Below are 22,517 nucleotides of genomic sequence, written 5' to 3'. Positions count from 1 at the left end.
ATTTTAATTTTAAAACACAATTGCTTATACAGCCACATAACATTTAAAGTACATTAAACAAAAATATTCATATGTGCCATTAAAAAAAAAAAAACATTTTGGGTGCAAACCCACATTAAAATGTGCAATTAAAAAAGTGTGTGTGCATGTGTGAGTGTGTTTGCGTGCATGTGTGAGTGTGTGTGCGTGCATGTGTGAGTGTGTGTGTGATTGTGTGTGCATGTGTGAGTGTGTGTGCGTGCATGTGTGAGTGTGTGTGTGTGTGTGTGTGCGTGTGTGCATGTGTGTGCGTGTGTGCATGTGTGAGTGTGTGCAATGTGCATGTGTGAGTATGTGTGTGCATGTGTGAGTGTGTGCATGCATGTGTGAGTGTGTGCATGCATGTGTGAGTGTGTGCATGTGTGTGCGTGCATGTGTGAGTGTGTGTGCGTGTGTGTGTGTGCATGTGTGAGTGTGTGCGTGCATGTGTGAGTGTGTGTGCGTGCATGTGTGAGTGTGTGCGTGTGTGCATGTGTGAGTGTGTGCAATGTGCATGTGTGAGTGTGTGAGCGTGTGTGCATGTGTGAGTGTGTGTGAGTGTGTGTGATTGTGTGTGCATGTGTGAGTGTGTGCAATGTGCATGTGTGAGTGTGTGTGCATGTGTGAGTGTGTGAGCGTGTGTGCATGTGTGAGTGTGTGAGCGTGTGTGCATGTGTGAGTGTGTGAGCGTGTGTGCATGTGTGAGTGTGTGTGATTGTGTGCATGTGTGAGTGTGTGCAATGTGCATGTGTGAGTGTGTGAGCGTGTGTGCATGTGTGAGTGTGTGAGCGTGTGTGCATGTGTGAGTGTGTGAGCGTGTGTGCATGTGTGAGTGTGTGTGTGATTGTGTGCGCACACACACACACACACACACACACACACACACACACACACACACACACACACTCACTCACACTCAAACACACACACACACACTCACTCACACTCAAACACACACACACACACACACACACTCACTCACACTCAAACACATGTGTGTCATTGACACAGATGATGGCCCATTTTAGCTGAAACCATGTAGCCCATTTTACCTGAGTGGGTTAAGGTAAATTGGGCCGCCAAGAAAAACATCACTTTTTCAAAAAATATGTTCATATACCAAACTAACAATATTATTTCTGATCGATGCCATCAAGACAGATATTATGCATAGTTTTTTTATGTGCATGTTCGTTTTTTTATAGATGTATCATCCTTATAATAGTTTAGTTATATTTGGTATGCCAGGCTACTTACCATGCAACTTTCTGGTGCAGTCTTGATTTTAATTATTGCCCCACCCACCATAGCAACAATAAACCAATCAAATCACCTGTTACTTGTCAAGCACAGTTATGACAACAGTTTGAAATCCTTTGCAGTCATTGGCTTTAAATTCCAGAGGGGCTGGGACCCCCAAACCTTAAATGGCCCATTTTACCTGATGGCCCATTTTACCTGATATCACCCTAGGCTAATGGTTGATTCCGAAAAAACAGCTCGATTGGACAAACTAAAGTAAACAAACAAACAACTAGCCTACAGTATAGGCTGGTTGATTCATGAGAGAAAAACAAACAAAGTGGTTGATTCTCAAAAAAAAAAAAAAAAAACATCGAAAAAACAGTGTGAATATTAAATGACGCACAGGGGCTCTTGAGTGTTCGAAGGAACTCCAGCTTTCCCATAATGCTCTGGTCACGTGGTTCACTTTATGAAGCCCAGAGTCAAGACTGTCAAATCTGAAACTTCCTGGGGTGCGATGCAGTACATGCAAGACTATGACATTTACTTCAGCCATGTAACTCGTCAAAAGATCGCCCGTTAGTAAAAACTCCAGCTACTTAAAGCGATTAGCGCGAGCTGCAGTTGTGTGCGGAGTAGAGCGGGTTTGTTGTTTGAGGAGGATGTGTGTGTGACAGTGACACGAGCGGCGGGCGAGCTGCTCCTATACTGTATCTGTCTAAGAGCACGGCATGAAGAGATCAGGTAAGATCATCAGCTATTGAGTTACATGAGTCTCTCGTGTATGTATGTGGGTGAGTGTGCAATATGAACATGTTTTGCATGTTAACGAGCCTTCAGTCAGTCAGAACAGTGATACATTCGATGATGATTGTTGTTTGAAGTGAACCATTCACTCATGTTTTTACACGGAAAGTCACTGCTCGGCTGTATCATTGTATTTTGGATGAAAATTGACCAGTTATGTTATATACAGTTCATAGTTATGGGTTAGCATACTTATATTAATAGTTTGATGATGTCACGTGTTTCTGCTGCATCTTTACGAAGTGATCTCAGATTACCTTGTGTTTGTGTGTGTGTGTAAAAAAAATACTCTGGTGGTACCATGGTGCATTGATAATAATACTAAAAGCATATGCTTTTGAATTATGCTCATATTTCTATGAAATAGTGTATAACTCAAGCTCTTAAAGAATTACCACCATGTTGTCAAATACCATAGGCTACTTCTTTGTACTTTGGTATGTTTTTGTTAGTTTCTGAGTGTTGAGAGAGTCAAAATGCAGTCCTTATTCGGCACTGTAATTCTTATTTTGGAATTTTACATTATTAATTCTGCTTCTATATTCTTCTTCTTCTTCTTCTTCTTCTTCTTCTTTTAACAAAATGTGTGTTTGACTTGCCTAAACCAGCTAAACCAGTTGAGCAATTCAACCAGGCTGGGTGACTAAGACCCAAGAAATCATATTTTTTTAATTTGGGTTGTCTAAAATCCAGAAAATATACCTGTCAAAAGTTTGGAAGCATTCATTTTTTAAATGTTTTTCAAAGAAGTCTCATGCTCACTGAGGCTGCATTTATTTAATAAAAAATGCAGTTAAAAACAGTAATATAGCGAAATATTATTACAAATGAAAATAACTCTTTTCTATTTGAATATAATTTGAAAAGTTATTTATTCATGTCATGGCAAAGCTGAATTTTCAGCATCATTATTCCAGTCTTCAGTGTCACATTATCTAAGTTCAGACCTTCAGAAATCATTCTAATGTGCTGATTTGCTGCTCAAGAAACATTATTATTATTATCATCAAAGTTGAAAACAGTTGTGCTGCTTAACATTTTTGTTGAAATGTTGATTCTTTGATGAATAGAAAGTTCAATAAACAGTATTTATTTGCATTTTTTTAAATGTATTTATTAAAGCAATTATTTGAAACTGACATATTTTATAACATTATAAATGTCTTCACTGTCTGGAGTAATGATGCTGAAAATTCAGCTTTGTTCACAGAAATAAATATAAATAGAAAATTATTTTAAATTGTAACAATATTCCTGTTTTTACTTAATTTTTGATTAAATAAATGCAGCCTTGGTGAGCATGAGAGATTTATTTCAAAAACAATAAAAATTTATGTGTTTCCGTACTTTGACAGCACTGTATATTTTTGATATTTTTATTTTATTTATTTTATTTTATATTGAGTCAAAAAAAGTTATTTAAAGAAAAACTGTAATAGAACTATAAATAATAATATAGATTAAAATATTTATATATATGTATCAAGTTCTGATGTTCTGGTTTGAGGACAGGTGGTTTTAGGGAGAGTGAGTGATAATGTAATTGTCATCATTTAAAAAAAAAAATGGAAGGAATGCTACATTTGTGTTAAGAACAAGCAAGTGACCATCCTTAATTTCAAAGTGGATGTAGGTATTTAAAAAATAAAATAAAGGCAGGTGTAGTTGTGTTTAGAAAAAAATCTGACAGTTGAAAGGGAACAAGCTGCAAATGGAGAGCACTTGTTCGACAAGTAAGTCTGGATATGTCAATCATTTTGGGCTCGTACTAGCTCACTTAAATTTAAGTAGAGCGTCATCAAAGTCCTGTCATGTACAGTAAATGCATCTAGGCTAGTCCTATTGCTTTCAGCAGGAACTGTAAGACAGCTGTAGTCTATAACACAGATGTTCTGGCTCCTGATTCACATGTAACATCCTTCTTACTGTAAACAGAATAATGACAATGTTCTGACTAAACCCTCCCTAGATGGCTGTACTAACAGCCCGGGTTGTCTCATTTTCCCCTGCTTATTAATACACCACAGACAGTCCTTTCTATCATCCTTCTCATTCTCATGTTGTTCAAAACCTGTATAACTTCCTTTCTTTTGTGGAACACAAAGGGAGACGTTTAGGAGAATGTCTGAGCTTCTCTCTTCCATACAATGAAAGGTGTATGGTGGTGGTGGTGACCAGTGACTGTCAAGCTTCAAAATGGACAAAAAACACTAAAAGTAGCTCACATTACCCAGCAGGCATTATAAACAAAGTCTTCTGAAGTGATAGTTAGGAAGTTAAATCTATTATTCACTGAAAATCGTGCTTCGACAGCTATGGTCACCATTCACTTTCATTATATGATAAATAACAGCTTGGACATTCTGCTGTTAATTTCTCCTTACTGTATCATGGAAAAAAAGTAAAATGGGTTTCAAAAGACATAACACGGTTAAGCTTTTAAACACTTTTGTGCACAAAAACAGTTTTTGAACCTTATAATTGAAAGGTAATAATGCCCCAGAGGTGATACTCAAGCTTCTCAACCCTCAAGAGCTGCAGTTCCCCAGCTTTCCCACATCCATCCAACCTATCAGGTTTAGTACGGAAGTTTTTATGGGTGCCCAGTCAAGGGTTGCTTTCAGAGAGCTCTCCATTTTGTAATCCCAGAAAGCTTTTGTCACTTGGCTTGTGACCAGTCTTTTGGAAAAGGGAGAGCTACATCTTCAATAGATCGGAGCAGGAGAAGAAAACACTCTTTTCATAATTTTGATAAAAACTAATGTAAATAATACATTTAAACAAAAAATGCTAAACATTTTGTAAAAATAAACACTTTTAGAAATTACTTAGAAAATATTTGTTTTTGGTCATCATTTACTCGTCATTAACTCATTTACTGAGTTTCTTTGTTCTATTGAACACAGAGGAAGATATTGAAGAATGTTTGTAACCAAACAGATGCTGGTAACTAATTGACTTCCATAGTATGAAAAAAAAAATTATATGGAAGTCAGTGGTGATCAGAAACTGGTTGGTTATACCATCATTCTTCAGAACATCTTCTTTTGTGTTCAACAGAAGAAAGAAATTCATACAAATGATGATGATGGAATTTTTAAGTTTGTGTGAACTATACCTTTAAGTGTTGAAACACTTTTGGGCCCACTTTATAAGCCAATAGGTATTTATAGCATAGTTGAATCTTCTGAGAATGTTCTGAGTTTGTTTTCATACATATACATACATATCTTCCCCTCTTTTCGCTCGCTTTTGCAATTTGCACACATTCATACAGTAGTTAAGCCTGTATCTGCCATCAGCTGTTATACTGCCAAACATTTTAACCACAGACTCCCAAATACTTGAAGTGCATTGATGGTCCATTTATATTATTTAGTGTGCAGTTTTGTTGTATATATATGTGTGCGTAAGCAACATTCATTATTAAATGAGGTTAAAATGTTGAAGTGTTGTGATCGAGGAATGGGATTACTGTCTCAGACTGTCTGTCTGTCACGACCACTGTTCAGCTAAATCCCTGCATGCTGAAATATTAATGCAGCTCAATTATGTGATTACTCCGTTACCCTCAGTTGATGATGGATTGTCTGTATTCAACCCCTCAAATTCAGCTTCAGTGATTGGAGCTGGCGGTTAACATGAGACTTTAGTCAAACACCTTGGGATTAAAAGTAGAAACGATGTGTCTGAGTAATATGTTCCGTTTTCAGTTAAAAAGATAAATGTACTGATTTTCTACTTGAAACTTTTTTTTCGTAAACAGTACATTGTTTATTGACAAGGCTTTTAGATCAGTCTGGCCAATAAATCAGTTTATCACTAATCTGCACCTTCTCTCTCCTCTCTTGTCCTTCAGAAAGTTGGGAGTCTGGGGCTCTTTGACTGCTGCTGTTATTGGTGCTGGCTGCCAGGTCATGAAGATCCGCTGGTCGAGGAAGGTGGCTCTCCTGGCCAAGGTCGGCTTCCTCTTTTCTCTGCTGTGGCTCTTCTATCTCCTTATAGTCCGTTCTTCCCCGCCATCTCCGGCTGATAATGATGGTCAACCCGACATCCTGGTCCGTGAGCTTCCATCCAATGAGGAGGAGGACTCCGACAAACTCCTGCGGCCTGTTTACGAGAAGCTAGCACCAGACTCCAACGCTCCTGGAGAATATGGCCGAGCCACCCGATTGACCCTCAGCTCCGAGGAGAAGAAAGAGGAGGAAGCCAGCATTGAGCGCTATGCCATCAACGTCTTCACCAGCGACAAGATATCTCTCCATCGACATATTCAAGACAACAGGATGCACGAGTATGTCTTCCACACCTTACCTCACAGCAATGGGCTCATTACACACCCTCCTACCACCTAAGACCCGGATCACACCAAACGCGTTTTTCAGGTTCGACAGCGCGCAGAACGTAAAAACGTATCAGATTTTCAAAATGTGAGAGGCCACAAACAATCATAGATTTGACAGTTTTGTTTCTATATTGTGTGGAGTGTCGCGATGTGACCAAGACAGCACACCACAAGCTAACAGATTCCATTCACAAACAACCTCGCAAAAATCTCTCGCGGTCAAACATGACCTTTAGAGTAAACAAACATGGCAGACGAAGGCCAAGAAAAATGGTGATAATAGTGTTTGGACTTCTTTTTACAGAAAATGTTATGCTTTTGTCTTCTATCAGCTCACTTTCTGATTGTTTCGTTCCACGTGACAATCTACAGAGTCCGTGCACGTTTGTCCTTGGGGTTCCCCCCCACACAACAGTATTTCTGATTTAAGACCCCAGCATTCTTCCAAGCAGATTTAATCATTTTTAACACTAGGGGTGTGACGAGATCTCGTGCCACGATATCTCGCGAGACTAAAATGTGACGAGATTTCGAGTGAAAAGCTGTCTCGCGATATCGCCATAATTAGCATAGAATATGCCATAGCTACATTCACATTACATTACGGTGTACACCGCGGCACCGGCCGCCTCCACTGTCGTTTTGCTATTGTAAACGTCTACTCTGCTCATCCAGCACGAGTTGCAGTCGCACACAGACTGTGACAGTGCAGCAGGAATCAGTTCACTGATCGCGTTACGATGGCGGAGGATTTGTTGCGCAACAGAGAGTCGATCTGAGATGTCTTAGGGCGGTTCACACAGAACGTGTTTTTCCATTCCAGTGCGGTACTTTTCCATTATTTTTCTATGTAAACACGCTAGACGGATGTGTAACCTTGCGCTTGCGTCTTGCATCTTTTGCAGCGTCTCGCGCATGACACAGCATTCTAAAAACGCGGCGCTCAAGTTAAAATCAGTTCCCCCATTCTACTGCCAGCGTATCGCATTTCATAAAGCAAAAACGCATTCTGTGTGAATGGCCCCTTATCTTGTAGAAAGCACGCTCAGCACCGCCACTACGGAGTGAAAATGAAAGTAAAACACGATGCGCACAAATTAGACTGCATACAATAGCCCGTCTTTCAATATCAAACCTATCTCTGGACGTTGTAGTTGTGGCTCTGGTCTCTGTTTTGGTCTCTGTTTGCACTTTGAATACAGAGAGAGTTGGCCTACTTTGATTATGGTTGCACTTGCAATTAATTATCGTTTGCACTAATAAGAAAAACTGTTGTTTTATACTGGTTTTATTTCTATTTTCAATGTGTGAATTGAAAATAAAAATAGTTTCATTTGGAGGTCACACACAGGCTCTATCAGAAGTTCTGGAAACTCATAATGTAAGGTCTGAAGAGACTCGTGTGAAATCATACTTGAAAGAAGACAGTCAGTTGAGTTTGTGGTAAAACCTTTACATTGCTTCTATATTGTTGTATTTCAATGTATTTGATAATTCATACTCATAAAGTAGAACTGAAATTACATTCATTATTTAGTTAAAACATTTCAAAATCCACCTGCAGACTTTTTCCAGTCATGAATTTTGTCATTGAGGATTTCTATCAAATATTGTGCAAAAATCTCGTCTCGTCTCGTTCTTGTGAACCCAATCTCGTGTCTCGTCTTGTCTCGTGAGATAAGGGTCTCGTCACACCCCTATTTAACACGCATCACACCTCAGGGAAATCTGATTAGATAATCTGTAGATCCATCAAGATAATCTTGACTTTACCTAGGATTGTTGAAAGCGGAGAATTGGGCCGTAAACAGCCTGATTATCTTGTAGTGTGTTGTTGCCTTTAGAAACCACATAGCAACATTCGTAAAACACTATAGTAACTACTTAGAACACCTATCAGCAAAGCAGCATGCTAAAAACACTCTAAACACCTTATTAACTGTATAGCAAAGCCTTGGAAACCAGAACACCCAAGCAAACACAAAGCAAAACTACATGCACCTTAATAACTGTAAGGAAAAGCCATGGAAACCCCCTAGCAACACCTTAGCGACCATCCAGAACATCCCAACAACTGCATGGCAATGTTAAAAACACTCTGAACACCTTAGTAACTATTGCCAAGCCCTGTTAACCCCCTAGCAACAGCATGGCAACCACCCATAACACCTAGCAACTGCATAGCAACATGCACAGCAACAAGGCACCTTAATAGCTGTAAGGAAAAGCCCTGGCACCCCCCTAACAACGCCTTAGTGACCATCTAGTACATCCTAACAACTTCATAGCAACATGCTAAAAAAACTTAGAACACCTTAGTAACTGTATAGCCAAGCCCTGGTAACCACCTAGCAATGCCATGGCAACCACTCACATACCTAGGAAATGCATAGCAACATGCACTTTAATAACTGTATAGAAATGGCCTGGCAACCACCAAGAATAAGCTAGGATCATGTTGGTGACTATGCTTGTCATTGCAATTGTATTTATAGAGGCATGTGGCAAATAAATGCATTAAATTATATTCCATTACAAAATAAGCGTGAAAAATAAATTCTTCCAGAGGAATTGAAATCATGTCCTGAATGGTGATTCCTCAGGTGATTTATACACTTCTGTCCACCTCACAGCTTTACAGATGTTGTCTGTTGTCTGAAACGAATCCATTGCCTGCAGCCAGACAACATGATTAAAAATGAACAACAATAGAAAATAGAGCTGGGACGTTTTCTCAGAACAGCAATGCTTTTGTATGAGAATAATTGTTTCATGGTTCTTGTCACACAATAATGAGTAGGGTTCAAGCTGCTGCTCTGAAAAAAGAGAAAGTGTCCCCTTGGAAGAGGAGAAGTGAGACAAATTGGATGTGTTTTTTCTCCCCGCAGTCTTTCAACTGCGCTCCGGTTGCCACATCACAGGCTCTCCTGGAGATCACACACGGCAGGAGCACATTTCTTGGCATCAGCAGGGATTTTTATCAGTTAATGTGAAGTTCTTTTGCTCGCTTTCTGAAATAACTTTTAGGCAAGTTAGTTCTTGTCAAAGACTTAAGCATTACTGCCAGAAATTATGCTGTGGGTTTTTTTTTTCTTGTGCATTTCTCTTTGTAGTGATAATTCTTGTAAATGTGCACAAATGTAGTTGCCGTCAGTGAATGTAGAGTCTCTAGAGTTTAAAGAGTTCAAGGAACACAATGAAGTACACATTCGTTTGATCAAAAATAGAGTAAAAAAAAAAAGTAATATTATTACAATTGAAAATAACTGCTTTGAATTATGTTTTTGAATTTTCAGTATCATTACTCCCATCTTCAGTGTCACATGATCCTTCAGAAATTATTCTAATGTACAGTTTTGGTGCTCAAGAAACATTGCTCATTATAATTCATGTTGAAAACAGTAATGCTGCTTAACATTTTTGTGCAAACTGATACATTTTTCTCTACGGATTCTTTGATGAATAGAAAGTTCATAAGAACTGCATTTATTTGAAATAGAAATATTTTGTAACATTATAAATGCTGTCACTTTTGATCAATTGAATGTGTCCATGTTAAATACAAGTGATACTGTCTTTCCAAAAAACAACTTTTGAATAGTTGTGTATATTAAACATTAAATGATGAGTATATTTTAGCTTTGGATAGCTCTGCATTTCTAAAGTCTCTGCCTTAAAGGGTTTAAGTTGTTACTCAGAACACTGTGAAAATGTCTCCGGCATGTCTGTTTGTCTCCCATCTCTCCTTCAACTCTTATTGAGAATCTGTATCTGAACCAGAAATGGTTGCTTACAGATTTAAAATTGGAGGAAGTAAAATTTTTTCTTGTTTTACCATTTGAAAGTGACATTTATTAATAGTCAGATTCCTTCTTAACACCATAATTGTCACGTGACGCATTATAAGTCGACATGCATACTGCAGGATGAACGTGATGTCAGTTTCACTGGGCTCCTCTGCTTTAGATGTTTACATTTGCATATTATGATATGTGGTGTGTAACTCACAGGGAAAACTGTTTGCTTAAACCACATGATCTGAACAAATGCCAGTTTGCTTAAACGTCTGAATAACTCTTTCTCTTTTTTTGCAATGTCAGATGCAAAGCAAAGAAGTACAACATCCGTCGTCTGCCTACAACATCAGTGGTCATAGCTTTTTACAACGAGGCCTGGTCCACTTTACTCAGAACCATCCATAGTGTGCTGGAGACGACGCCAGCCGTCTTACTGAAGGACGTCATACTCGTGGATGACTTCAGCGACAGAGGTGCTTAAATCTACAATTCCACTAGTTTAAAACTACTTTTTAATTATTTAGGTCCTTTTCCACTATAGATGAAAATTTGTCTCATCCTGATTGGTCAGCACTTCCACAACCAATTAATATCTAAAGAAAAGTTTTGAACCTATTAGGTGCTACACTGATAGGTGAAAATGTATTAATTAAGGCCTGGTTATGCCAAAAAGGATAACTATGAAAGATAACTATAATTTTTTATTTTAATAATTTATCATTGAATAATATTTTACCATTCACACCAACAGACAATAAAATTCTGTTTATTCTATGTGCTCTCTGCAGTTGTGTTGTCTATCACTTTAAATGCTCAAGCTGGTGGATATTGATTGGCTGTCAGTGTTTTTGTCATTCATCAGGAAAAAAACGTTCTGAAATTATTCCAACAATATCGTTATCATTATAGTCATGATGTGGACTGCCCTATTCTCGTAGAATTAGAACGATTAATACAACTTTTTGTTATAGTTATATCATCCTTGGTGTGAACGGGCTTTAATAAAACCTTATTACGTTTAATATTACTTTTATGTAATACTTTTATTACGTTTAAAAATCAACAATTTTAAACATGCCTTAATTGCATTGAAATATACTCACACATTTGCCCATGTTTGCATATTTCATGCTTCCTCTACACAGTTCTGGATAGTAAGGTTAGCCTTAGTTATCATTCCATATGAGTTTTTATATTAGCTGAGATCCAAATGTGTACTAGTTAATCAGTTGTTTTTCTGTGATTTGGCCATTATGTGTTGGATTCTAATTTTCTTTGCATGGATTACAGTGTACCTGAAGTCACAGCTGGCTCAGTATGTCAGTAACCTGGAGCGTGTTCGTCTCATTCGCACCAAAAAAAGAGAAGGTCTGGTTCGGGCACGGCTCATTGGCGCCACCTACGCTACAGGACACGTGCTCACCTTCCTTGACTGCCACTGTGAGTGTGTGCCTGGCTGGATCGAGCCACTGCTGGAGAGGTGTGACTTGAAATTGAATTCAAATGTGTCATAGAAACACTTTCATAATCCACAGTAACCGGTTTGTGAAGTGTATTAGCCAGGGAAATGCTAATTTGATATCGTCTTTTATCGTCAGAATTGCTGAGAATGAGACCACCATCATATGTCCGGTTATTGACACCATCGACTGGAACTCATTTGAGTTCTACATGCAGACAGATGAGCCGATGGTGGGCGGCTTTGACTGGAGGCTGACATTCCAGTGGCATGGAGTGCCTGAAATCGATCGCAAGATACGCAAATCCAGAATTGACCCCATTAGGTTGGTTTCTGGTCAACTTTTTCAAATCCAACTTTGCTGTGTGGATTTCTAGACAATTTAAGAAAAAGATTATACATGTTTAAAGGGATGGTCACCCTCACCTGTATGTCGTTTCAATTATTATTTATTAAGTTATTTAAATTTATTTAATTTTTAAAAAAAAAATGTTTAATTTATTATTTATTCTGTGGAACACAAAAGAAGAAATTGACAATTTTACTATATTTTGCAATACTACTATTTATAGTAGTATATTTTTCGTTAGTTTATTGATCCATATTGGATATTAATATGAGCTGATATTGCATATTTTATTGTTTATTCTAATTTCCTCTTTTTTTACATTTAGATTTGCTGTCATTCAACGCTCACTTAAAGTTAATATTTAAAATATTTTAATGAATTTATTAAATGTAATACATTTCATAACACTGGTAAATGTAACTTTTAACATATCTGGAAATAAAAGGGATAGTTCACTCAATTATTATTATTATTTTTTTTTAAATTTTTCTTACCCTCATAAGAAAAAGTTCATAAAACTAATCCATATGAATTGAGGGGTTTAGTCCAAGTTTTCTGAAGAGACATGATCACTTTATATGATGAACAGATTTAATTTCACTTTTATACACATATAAACATTGATCAAAGAACATAAACAGAAGCTCAACCAAACCTGCTTGACACGCCAGAACAAACCCCATTGGTTCTTTCTGTAGCTCAAACGTGCTGCGTAACACATGAGAATGAACCTCATTGGTTCTCACACGTCAAGCATGCTTGAGCGTCCGTTTGCCACAAATGATGTGTGCGTTGATTAATTTTTATGTGAATAAAAGCCTAAATTGAATCTGTTCATCGTATACTATAAAGTGATTGTGTCTCAAGAAAATGTGGACTAAAGTGCTCTATTCATTCTGATTAATTTTATGAACTTTTGAAGTGTCAAAATGGTAGCTCTTGGATTTCATTAAAATATCTTAATTTGTGTTTCGAAGTTGAACGAAAGTCTTAAGAGTTTGTAACAAAATGAGGGTGAGTGAAAGAGAATTTTCTAACTAATCTTTCAACAGTTATTTTTCTTACTGTACATTCTTATGTTATGAAGTCTATAATTGAAATTATTTTTTAGTGTTTTATGTTTTAACTTATTTAGACAAAATAGTATAGACATTTAATATTGGCCTTCAACCAGATTATCATAATTATAAACGTTATTTATTATTTATTAAAGTCATAACGGTTTGGAATGACACAAGACTTTTAAATTTAACTCTCCCTTTAAACCATCCAGACTTCCAGTAAAATCTTTTAGAAAGTTATTTTCACAAAGAAAATGTATTGTGTTGATTAACTGCAGTGCAGTGAAAAAGATTACATTTTTAGACCTAGGTTTACATAAAAATTCTGCCCAGTTCTGCTCTAGATTTCTCTCCAGGCTAGTCCGACTGCAGACCCAGAGCCGCTCGACTGAAACTAAGAAGCACTTTACCTGCTAGGGAACATCTCTGATGAATTGCCAATGATCTGCTGCTTCTCGCTTCACAGGTCTCCCACTATGGCAGGGGGGCTCTTTGCCGTCAGCAAGGCTTACTTTGAGTTTCTGGGCACTTATGACATGGGCATGGAGGTCTGGGGAGGAGAGAATCTGGAACTTTCTTTCCGGGTAAGACACCTGTATTCTGTACTCCTGCTACTATTGTACTGGTAATTTGCATATGCTTCTCATCGGAGCGTGTCGACGGGCTCTTGGTAGCATGAGAGATTAAGCATTTATAATTAGACATCTCTCATATTGGATTTCTTTTTTCAGCCTATGCTTAGAAATGAAGATTGATGGTTAGTACCATGGAGTAATCTTTTATGCATATGGAAACAGAATACAACGCTCTATCTTCTAGGGCTGTACAATGTTCATGTATAATAGATGTGCTGTGAATTGGAATAAAAAGCATGTGGGAAATAAAGCTGGAAAATGCCTAAAAAAGGAATTTTGTCGGCGTCTCAACGGATCTAATGCGCTGTTGTCATGTCATGTTTTATTTCTGACTGGCAGTGCATTACATTAAAATCTGATACTTTGTTCACAGGAAATGTCGAGTTTGTGTGCAAAAATAGTATACGAGATGAGTCGAATCTCCATAAACAAGTAATGATGCTCTAGATATAAATGCTTGTGGGTTATTATTAGCTTTCATTTTAAAACTGAACTGTGACATTTTTTCAATGTTAAAATACTTTATCATGTCGTATTTTAATATGCAGAACTATATACAAGTCAATCGTAGGTGGGTTTTTCCACAAAAAATGTGCATTGATCTGTTTTAGCATCCTAACCATATTGAAAGCAATAATTATTTTTGACATTAATGATTTGCAATTATTTATTTAATAATTTAATTTAAAAAATCCATTATTTATATATTTAGTAATCATTTAAAACTATATATTTATTAATGTTGTGACACTAGTGGTACACATTACATACTTCACTTTATTTTAATTATTAATAATTAATAAGGTGATTTAATAATGTTGCATTATTTGCTGTTTATTTATTACTTTATTGATTACTATATTTGTTCAGTAACTCACCTTACAATTTTTAATAATGGAATCCTCCTACAATGTCATTTTTTTTTTTTTTTTTTTTGAAATTAATTTTGATTCTTGCTTCATTTTGAACATGTTTTGTTACAGGTGTGGCAGTGTGGAGGGTCTTTAGAAATTCACCCATGCTCCCACGTGGGTCACGTTTTCCCCAAGAAAGCGCCGTACTCCCGATCCAACTTCCTTCAGAACACTGTCCGTGCTGCGGAGGTTTGGATGGACTCTTACAAACAGCACTTCTATAACCGAAACCCTCCAGCACGCAAGGTACACCTCCATCCATCCGTCCACCCACCCACCCACCCACCCAGCATAACTGTCAGTGGGCGGCACCTCTTTATTAACATCCTGTGTTGTTGCATTATCAGAAGTGTACAGCCATTGTGTTATTCCCTCTTTTAACTGCTTCAGCGTTTATCCAGAAAAGTGCTGTTCTCGAAATTGCTTACGTACTCCTGAAGGGGAAAAAAACTGTGAAAGAGATAAATGATGCTCAGGTTTTGCTTGAATGCGTTCGTTCTCTCGGCTTACAGTGTTTGTTCTTCCTTTGGCTGTCTTTGAAAAGCTTATTAGCTGACAAAGATACTAAAACTAGGCCAAACATATATTATATCACCCTGGCTGACATGAATGTGGCATGTAACTCCATATTACTTCACAGACAAATTACATTATTAATGTGATAATATAATAAAGCATGAGTTGTTCATGTATTTCAGGTCTGAATGCTAACACACCCTTTTCATACATGTGAGGTGTTACCTAAATTAACATTATCTTGTTTACCTGGTTGGGCTTGTTGGAAGTGTGTCGTGGCAGTTCTTGTGTCAACATTACAGGACAGCGCCCTGGAGGAAGTACTTACGTGGCATTCTTGTTTGATATCTTTGAAGTTGCAACTAAAGTAAAGATATTAAAAAGTTATTAATATCAGTAAAGATGATTAAAAAATGTTAAGTGATAAAGCAGAAAGGTTTAGAAGAAGTGTCAGAAAGGGTATTTGTTTTTGTTTATTTATTTGATTGTGATAATGATAATGAACATTTGTATAAAATACAAAATGTAAACGAGCCGGATTATAACAACATTGATAATTCACATCCGCAGTCCCTAGGCAGGTACACACAAGAACAAATACTCCGCTATACACACAACACTACAAAGAGACAATAAATACCCCAAACACATTATTAAAATTTCTTAGAAAAATGTTTACACAACTGATTCGTCATTAGCCTTCGGATGATCTTCAAAAGTGTGATAAGTAGAACATTGTCTTATTGACTGCGGTAAAGTATTCCAATATTTGCTCCCTATTACAGATTCTACTTTCTGATGTGTGGTCAAGGCAGTCCTACATAGAATTCAGTCAGTAATATGTAAGCTTTGTCTTGAGGCCTGATTTTAATTTGCTCTTGTAGGAATCTTACGGGGATATATCTGAAAGGATCGTACTGAGAAAGCGGCTTCAGTGTAAGAGCTTTGAATGGTATCTGCAGAACATCTATCCCGGCCTGCATGTGCCAGAGGACAGGCCTGGATGGCACGGAGCGGTAAGTGACTAATCTCATCTAGTCTAATCTAATTCCTTCTGGAGGTCCTTTTTGATGTCATTCTTGCTATTTTTGAATGGTTTTACATCTTTCCTGGTGCAGGTGCGTAGTGCTGGAATCCACTCTGAATGTCTGGACTACAATGCCCCGGACCACAATCCCACAGGAGCTCACCTGTCCCTGTTCGGCTGCCATGGTCAGGGCGGTAATCAGGTAACTAACATCAATATTAACGCTTCTGTGGGAAAAAAATATTATTGGGAAAAAATAGCTATAAAAAATCTGTTCTTTCAGTTTTCACTGTTTTGTTGAATAATAAAAAGCATCAAAAAGCCTTCAAAAATCTTTTTGTCACTAGGCCTACATTGTTACTGCAAAATATATTCATTTGTAAAATGTAAACAATTTAATTATGGAAGTAGTTTAAAAAAAATTAATGAATGAATACAAACTACCGCTTTGCATATTATATTTATATAATATTTACATAATTTTTTTTTTACTGTTTTCCTGATATCTTATACAGCCAATGTTTAAATGTTTATATTTCACCAACAAATTGGAGTAGAAACATAATTCAATTATTTAAAAGTTTATATAAAAACTAATTTTTTTTTGTTCAACTAAATTTGATGAATTAATTGATGGTTACATTTTATTTTTTCAATTTTTTCAATTTTTAATTGCAGTGTTAATTCATGAAAGTAATTACAATTTTTAGTATTAAAGGAACAGTATGTAATTTTTGCAGACAGAGGTCGCATATTCTAAACAATAACAAAGGCATAGGAGTTGTCGTCTTCACCTTAATGCAAAAATCTTACATATTGTGCCTTTAATACAATTATACAAAAAACAGTATTTTCACTTGGAATTTTCAGCCTAGAGCATATTGAATTTTCGGTTTTGGCCCAAATCTTTCATTGCGGTGCATCACTACATAACACCATATAAGCAGAAAGTGTTCAAGGAGAAAGAGTTCTCACATCTATTGTTAATATGGCGAATTTGAGGAAAAGAACGAGATTTGTAAAAAGTCTCCCGCAGGGATTTTGCCTGATATCTTCAAAATGGATTAAAGGGGGCTTTCTAATATTTGCCAGGGCTATCGAGTTACTTTAAAAATGAGCATGAGGTGCTTTCATGTCCAGTTATATAACACCTACAACCGCAGATGCAGGAGATCCATCAGACCCTGTTTGTTGCGTTTGCAGCGAAACAAAGCTAGCTTTATTTGTGCAGAAACATAATCCATCCTGAGATGTGCTGCCCTTCTGAGGTGTGTTATTTATCTAGTATCACAGTTGAAGAAGTGAATGAGTTGCTGGGGATGTATATGTAATGGAAAGGGCAACCTGCAAATGTGTCCGGTGGCTTATGTCGCCGCTCTGCATCAAGGGACATGGTGAAGTAGCACCATGTGTGAGTGAAAATCGATGTTTCCACAGCCTGGACTGAAAAGGAAACCTTAGCCACTTCTCCTCAAAGATAGACATCTGTATGAAATATACATGTGGCTAATGAGACTAATGGTGACTGCAGTTTGAACCAGACAGAGGTCACATCTGTCCATCTGATAAACACTGGACGTGGATTATTTCACTGAATAGCTCCACCTTTTAGTTTCTTCCACCCTGCTTTTTTTCTTCCAGCGTTCTAACCTTTACCCTTAAAGTATCTACAGTACTTCTGATCCTCTGCTTTGAGAAATTGTTTGCTTATGAATTATTAACCGGGCTTTGATTGTTAACCGCATCCGTGCAAACATCCGCATTTGTCGCTTAAGTGACATCTGCTGCAGAATTTTTTTTTTTTTCTAGAGGCACGTTTTTAGTGATTTTCAAATGCAACAAATATTTTCTCAATATTTTTCAGCCTTTTGTATTTCAATATTTATGCATTTGCTATGAATTGCTTAAGCTCATTTCTTTTCCAGAGTATAAAACATTGTAGCAGAGTAGATTCAAATGATATAATGTGTGTATATATATATATACTGTAAATATACACATTTTTAAAAACATGTATGGGTAGAAATGCTTCTTGTGCACCAAATCAGAATATTAGAGTGATTTATGAAGGATCATGTAACACTGAAGACTGGAGTAATGATGATGAAAATTCAGCTTCGACATCACAGGAATACAATTAATTAAAAAATATATTTAAATAGAAAACAGTCATTTTAAATTGCAATAATAATTCACAAAATTACTTTTGACCTTAAACTCATTCTTCTTGGTGGAAATGAATGTTGTGATGTTATTTCCATCAAGAGATGCATACATTTTTGGTCCAGCACTCTGTAAAGTTTACTCCAGCACATCCCAAAAACTTTTACTGAATTTAAGTTCTGGACTCAGAAGTGCCGATTCATGTGTGAAAATGATTCTTCATGCTCCCTCCCAACCATTCTTTCACAATTTAAGACTATATTGAATATGGCCATGATGCGTCTTCCTACATGGTTGTTTAAGAATCAGTTAGGGTTAGAAGAACTGTTGCCAAACATAAAACACGCTAGAAAGATAATAATCACAATAATGATCATAGACTCTTTAGCATTTGCCTATTTAAATACAAACAGCGACTTTTTTGGGGGGCCGGCCAGTATATATAGGCCTACAGGTGTAACTCGAAAAGTTAGAATATGGGGCAAAAGTTAATTTATTTCAGTAATTTAACTTAAAAAGTGAAACTGATATATTATATAGACTCATTACATGCAAAGTGAGATATTTCAAGCCTTTATTTACATATATTTTTACAGCTTATGAAACCCCAAATTCAAAATTAGAATATTGTGAAAAGGTTTTCATAAGCTGTAAGCCATAATCATCAAAATTATAACAAAAAAAGGCTTGAAATATCTCACTTTGCATGTAATGAGTCTATATAATATATTAGTTTCACGTTTTAAGTTGAATTACTGAAATAAATGAACTTTTGCACGATATTCACATTTTTCGAGTTTCACCTGTGTGTGTGTGTGTGTGTGTGTATATATATATATATGTATATGTTATATAACAACATTTATAACTATTTGGACTCATTAATGAAAATTGATTGAACGTCCAACTCCAAACTCTAACACCATCACCATGTATGAAAACTCACAAAAGCCAAAGAAATGTGCCAAATTACATTTCAAACTAAATGTCATTTTTCTCTCTATCTCTCTCAGTACTTCGAGTACACATCTCAAAAGGAGATTCGGTTTAACTCCGTGACCGAGCTGTGCGCTGAAGTCCAGGATGGATTGACACACATAGGGATGAAGCATTGTCCACACGACGGTGCTCCCGTTCCTCCCGGCATCGCGTGGGAGTTCAGAGACGTGAGTCTGTTCGCCTGTAGCTCAGTTTATCACTGGCGTGCCATCAGAAAACAGGAGGAGATAAGACAAAACCTTGTTTGGCTTGTTATTGCGTATCAGATATGCTTTCCTGTAGCATTTCCATGCCTAAAACGATCATTGTCTGGCAATTGTGTCTTTTCAGGATGGCAGCATATATAACCCTCATTCAAACATGTGTATCACGTCCTACCGCAAAGAAGATGGCCGAACTGATATCCAGATGAGAAGCTGCTCTCCCGGAGACAAACACCAGCGCTGGAACTTTGAGTGACTTTAATCCTTATGTGAACTTAAATGTAAGTGCAATTATCAAAAGGAACGTCTCTTCCGGGTCGGCATTAAAAAAAGGCATAACAATGGGACCCATCCTCCATGTAGTGCCTTCGCAAACCAAAGCGGACATATATTTGTAGTGCCAATTCTTGCGTTTCCTTGTTAGAGACGTTCAGTGTGCTATTACAAGTCTGAAGTGCATATTAGAACTGTTAATATCACATTGTAGCAAATTCAACCATCCAACGAACATAGTGTTGTGTTGGAGCAGCCTTTTTGTTTACATTTATGCACTATATGCTTTTAGTGAATAATTTTGAGACTTTTATCTGTAAAAGATTTTCTTTTTTTTAGACTAATCTTTAAATCTACTGCACCGTGATTTTATTTAATTGTACCAGAAGTGACTGATTTGAAGATGTTGTGAATGGGTTTGTCTTGATTGTTGCCTATTGGTTTCCTAAGGTATTTTTTGTTTTTTTTTTGTGACTGTTTTCTTTTCTATTTTGTTCTTCTTTTTTATATTGTTAGGGTATTTAGGGTCTTTTCACCTTATTTTTGTGCGAGCTTCATGGAGGATTTTGGCACACTGGTGTTGATGGAACTGTACCAGCATTTAAAGTTTCACTCAAACTAACGTCAGTGTTCAAATAGTTTGTTAATACGTACACTTCATTTTGAAGTAGATTACAGGAACTGCATTTCAGAGTTCGAACTAAATATTAAGCAATTATGGACCAAACTTTTCAGATCTTGCATGGTTTTTCATTGGCCTAAACCCATTTTTCCTTGCGTTTAAGAACAAAGTTTTGGAACTACCTATTTGGGAATTATCCACTTTACCTGTAAATTGGTTTCCTTGAAAAAAATGTATAGTGGGTAATTTATTGACTCAACAGAAAGTGCCTCTTCAGCCTGATTCCTTTCACAAAAGTGCTCATTCATCTTCACAAAGCAGAGTATTACAGTACTTTACCATGATATTGGCCAAAGTAAAACGTTCAGAAAATGTACAAAGTGCTTTTATCTCGGGTCTTCCAGCATTCAAAACTCACAGGATTATCGGTAAATATCTTGAAAGTGCTATATCGTAAATGACTGTACATGGATAACACCCTTATTTTTGCACTAAAATGGATTTAAAATGGCAACATACGTTTTTAGGTCTCATCCTTTGTAATGGTCAGTGAATTAAATGGTTTAATAGGGATTGTGGGGAAGTGATCATGAAATTACTACTGATAAAGCACAGTTTGTGGTGGTCATGTGTTTTGCTTATCGACTGTAATGAAGTATTTTTGGAACATGGACAAAAAAGTGCAAAGTATTTTTGTCTGAATAAATTAAATTGAAGTTATAAATGTTACATTTGTTGTGGTGTTTTTTGTTGTTGTTGTTTTTTAACAGTGTGACTTTTCCTTGACTTTCTGTTGTTGTGCCATCTAGTGGTGAGGAAATGTGCTGTGGGATTAGACTCAAAATATTTTCATAATATTATAGCATTGTATTGCATGCAATCAGATAGAATGATTTACATCACCTTAAAATATAAACCCTGATTTACATTACAATAAGGTGTTCCCTTCACAGTTTTACATTTGTGACCTGAGCCTCTTTTACAAACCAGATAATGAGGAAACCACAAAGGAGGTTCTGCCAAGTCAGGCTGAAATGTTTAATTGCACAATCTCCAGGTGTGCCACGCAATTACATAAATGAAGCAGAAGGTCACTGAACATTGTCATAATGTTATATCTACAGCTGTATTTTCCTCTATGACTTATGGTTGGATTGTGGGTGAGAATATCGCAGCAATGAGTCCTTCGTTAATTGCCATCTTACACACCACATTTCCCTTAAGGTCATGCAGTGGTAGTGCAAACAATTAGATTTTTCTTTATTTAGATTTGGGCTGTAGTTTGCTATTAAAGTCACCATGAAATCAACCGACAATTCTTTTTTTTTAATGGAATATTGTTGTTTTTATTATAAGTGATTTATCCATCATGTGCTCTTGTAATCCCTCACTCTTGCAGCGACATCTCTACTCTGATGATGTGTTTACTGGCGCGAGGGCGGGACAACCTGTCACTCACATGAGATCGACCAATAGCAAATCAAGTCCGTCCTACTTTCTTCTTTTTTGGGGGATTGAGAAGCCGCTTCACTCGGATTCACATTACAATAAGACTATCGCAGCTTCCGTTTCATGCTGACTTTAAAGGGACAGTTGATTACACAACCCTGATAATACGTGCAAAACTCTTAAAAACACATAGTGTGCTGGTTTATGCATATATCAGCCTATATTTTACATTGATGGCTGATTGGACATCTACTCAGCTCTGTGTTCATACGTGGTAAATGACTGTGCAACATTGTGTGCAGTGTACCATAGATTATTACAACACAATAAGAGTGTTCAATCAAAAAAGTGTGGCACTCAGATTACCATCTCACCTCTCTGATGGCCTAATCAATAATTAAACATTAATTTGGGTAAACATATTTTGCTTGCTGCATGGATCATCTTACATATTTTATCATAAAATATTTCTTGTACGAAGTGAATGGAGTCATGGTAGGGGGAGGAAAATATTAGAATATTTCTATGGGTGTATTAGACTAAGTCCTACCAATATTTCTAGCAATTCTGCTACTATATACAAGTAGAGTGTCCTAAATTTAAATCTGCATAATACTTATTAAAAATGTGTTTAG

The 22,517-nt window shown here is 36.8% G+C and overlaps 1 protein-coding gene across 1 annotated transcript; it reads left to right on the top strand.

Moving 5' to 3' along the window:
• The first annotated feature begins 1,680 nt into the window (after window positions 1–1,680).
• poc1bl (POC1 centriolar protein homolog B (Chlamydomonas), like) lies at window positions 1,681–21,162 on the top strand. The gene is made up of 11 exons (XM_079590344.1): window positions 1,681–2,007; window positions 5,930–6,364; window positions 10,516–10,685; window positions 11,503–11,692; window positions 11,811–11,996; window positions 13,548–13,665; window positions 14,700–14,876; window positions 16,031–16,162; window positions 16,265–16,375; window positions 19,350–19,502; window positions 19,666–21,162. Exons 2-11 carry the CDS (start codon window positions 5,988–5,990, stop codon window positions 19,792–19,794), a joined length of 1,743 nt encoding a protein of 580 aa, XP_079446470.1. The 5' UTR covers window positions 1,681–2,007; window positions 5,930–5,987; the 3' UTR covers window positions 19,795–21,162.
• The last annotated feature ends 1,355 nt before the right edge of the window (window positions 21,163–22,517 follow it).

Source organism: Phoxinus phoxinus, assembly GCF_949152265.1.
Source record: "Phoxinus phoxinus genome assembly, chromosome: 19".
NCBI lineage: Eukaryota > Metazoa > Chordata > Actinopteri > Cypriniformes > Leuciscidae > Phoxinus > Phoxinus phoxinus.
This window is presented reverse-complemented; position numbering and strand designations above follow the sequence as displayed.

Coding starts and splice junctions, on each gene's coding strand:
- poc1bl (XM_079590344.1), top strand. CDS start 5,988: ATGAAGATCCGCTGGTCGAGGAAGGTGGCTCTCCTGGCCAAGGTCGGC. Junction 6,365..10,515: donor CAAGACAACAGGATGCACGA/GTATGTCTTCCA, acceptor TTGCAATGTCAG/ATGCAAAGCAAAGAAGTACA. Junction 19,503..19,665: donor TCGCGTGGGAGTTCAGAGAC/GTGAGTCTGTTC, acceptor GTGTCTTTTCAG/GATGGCAGCATATATAACCC.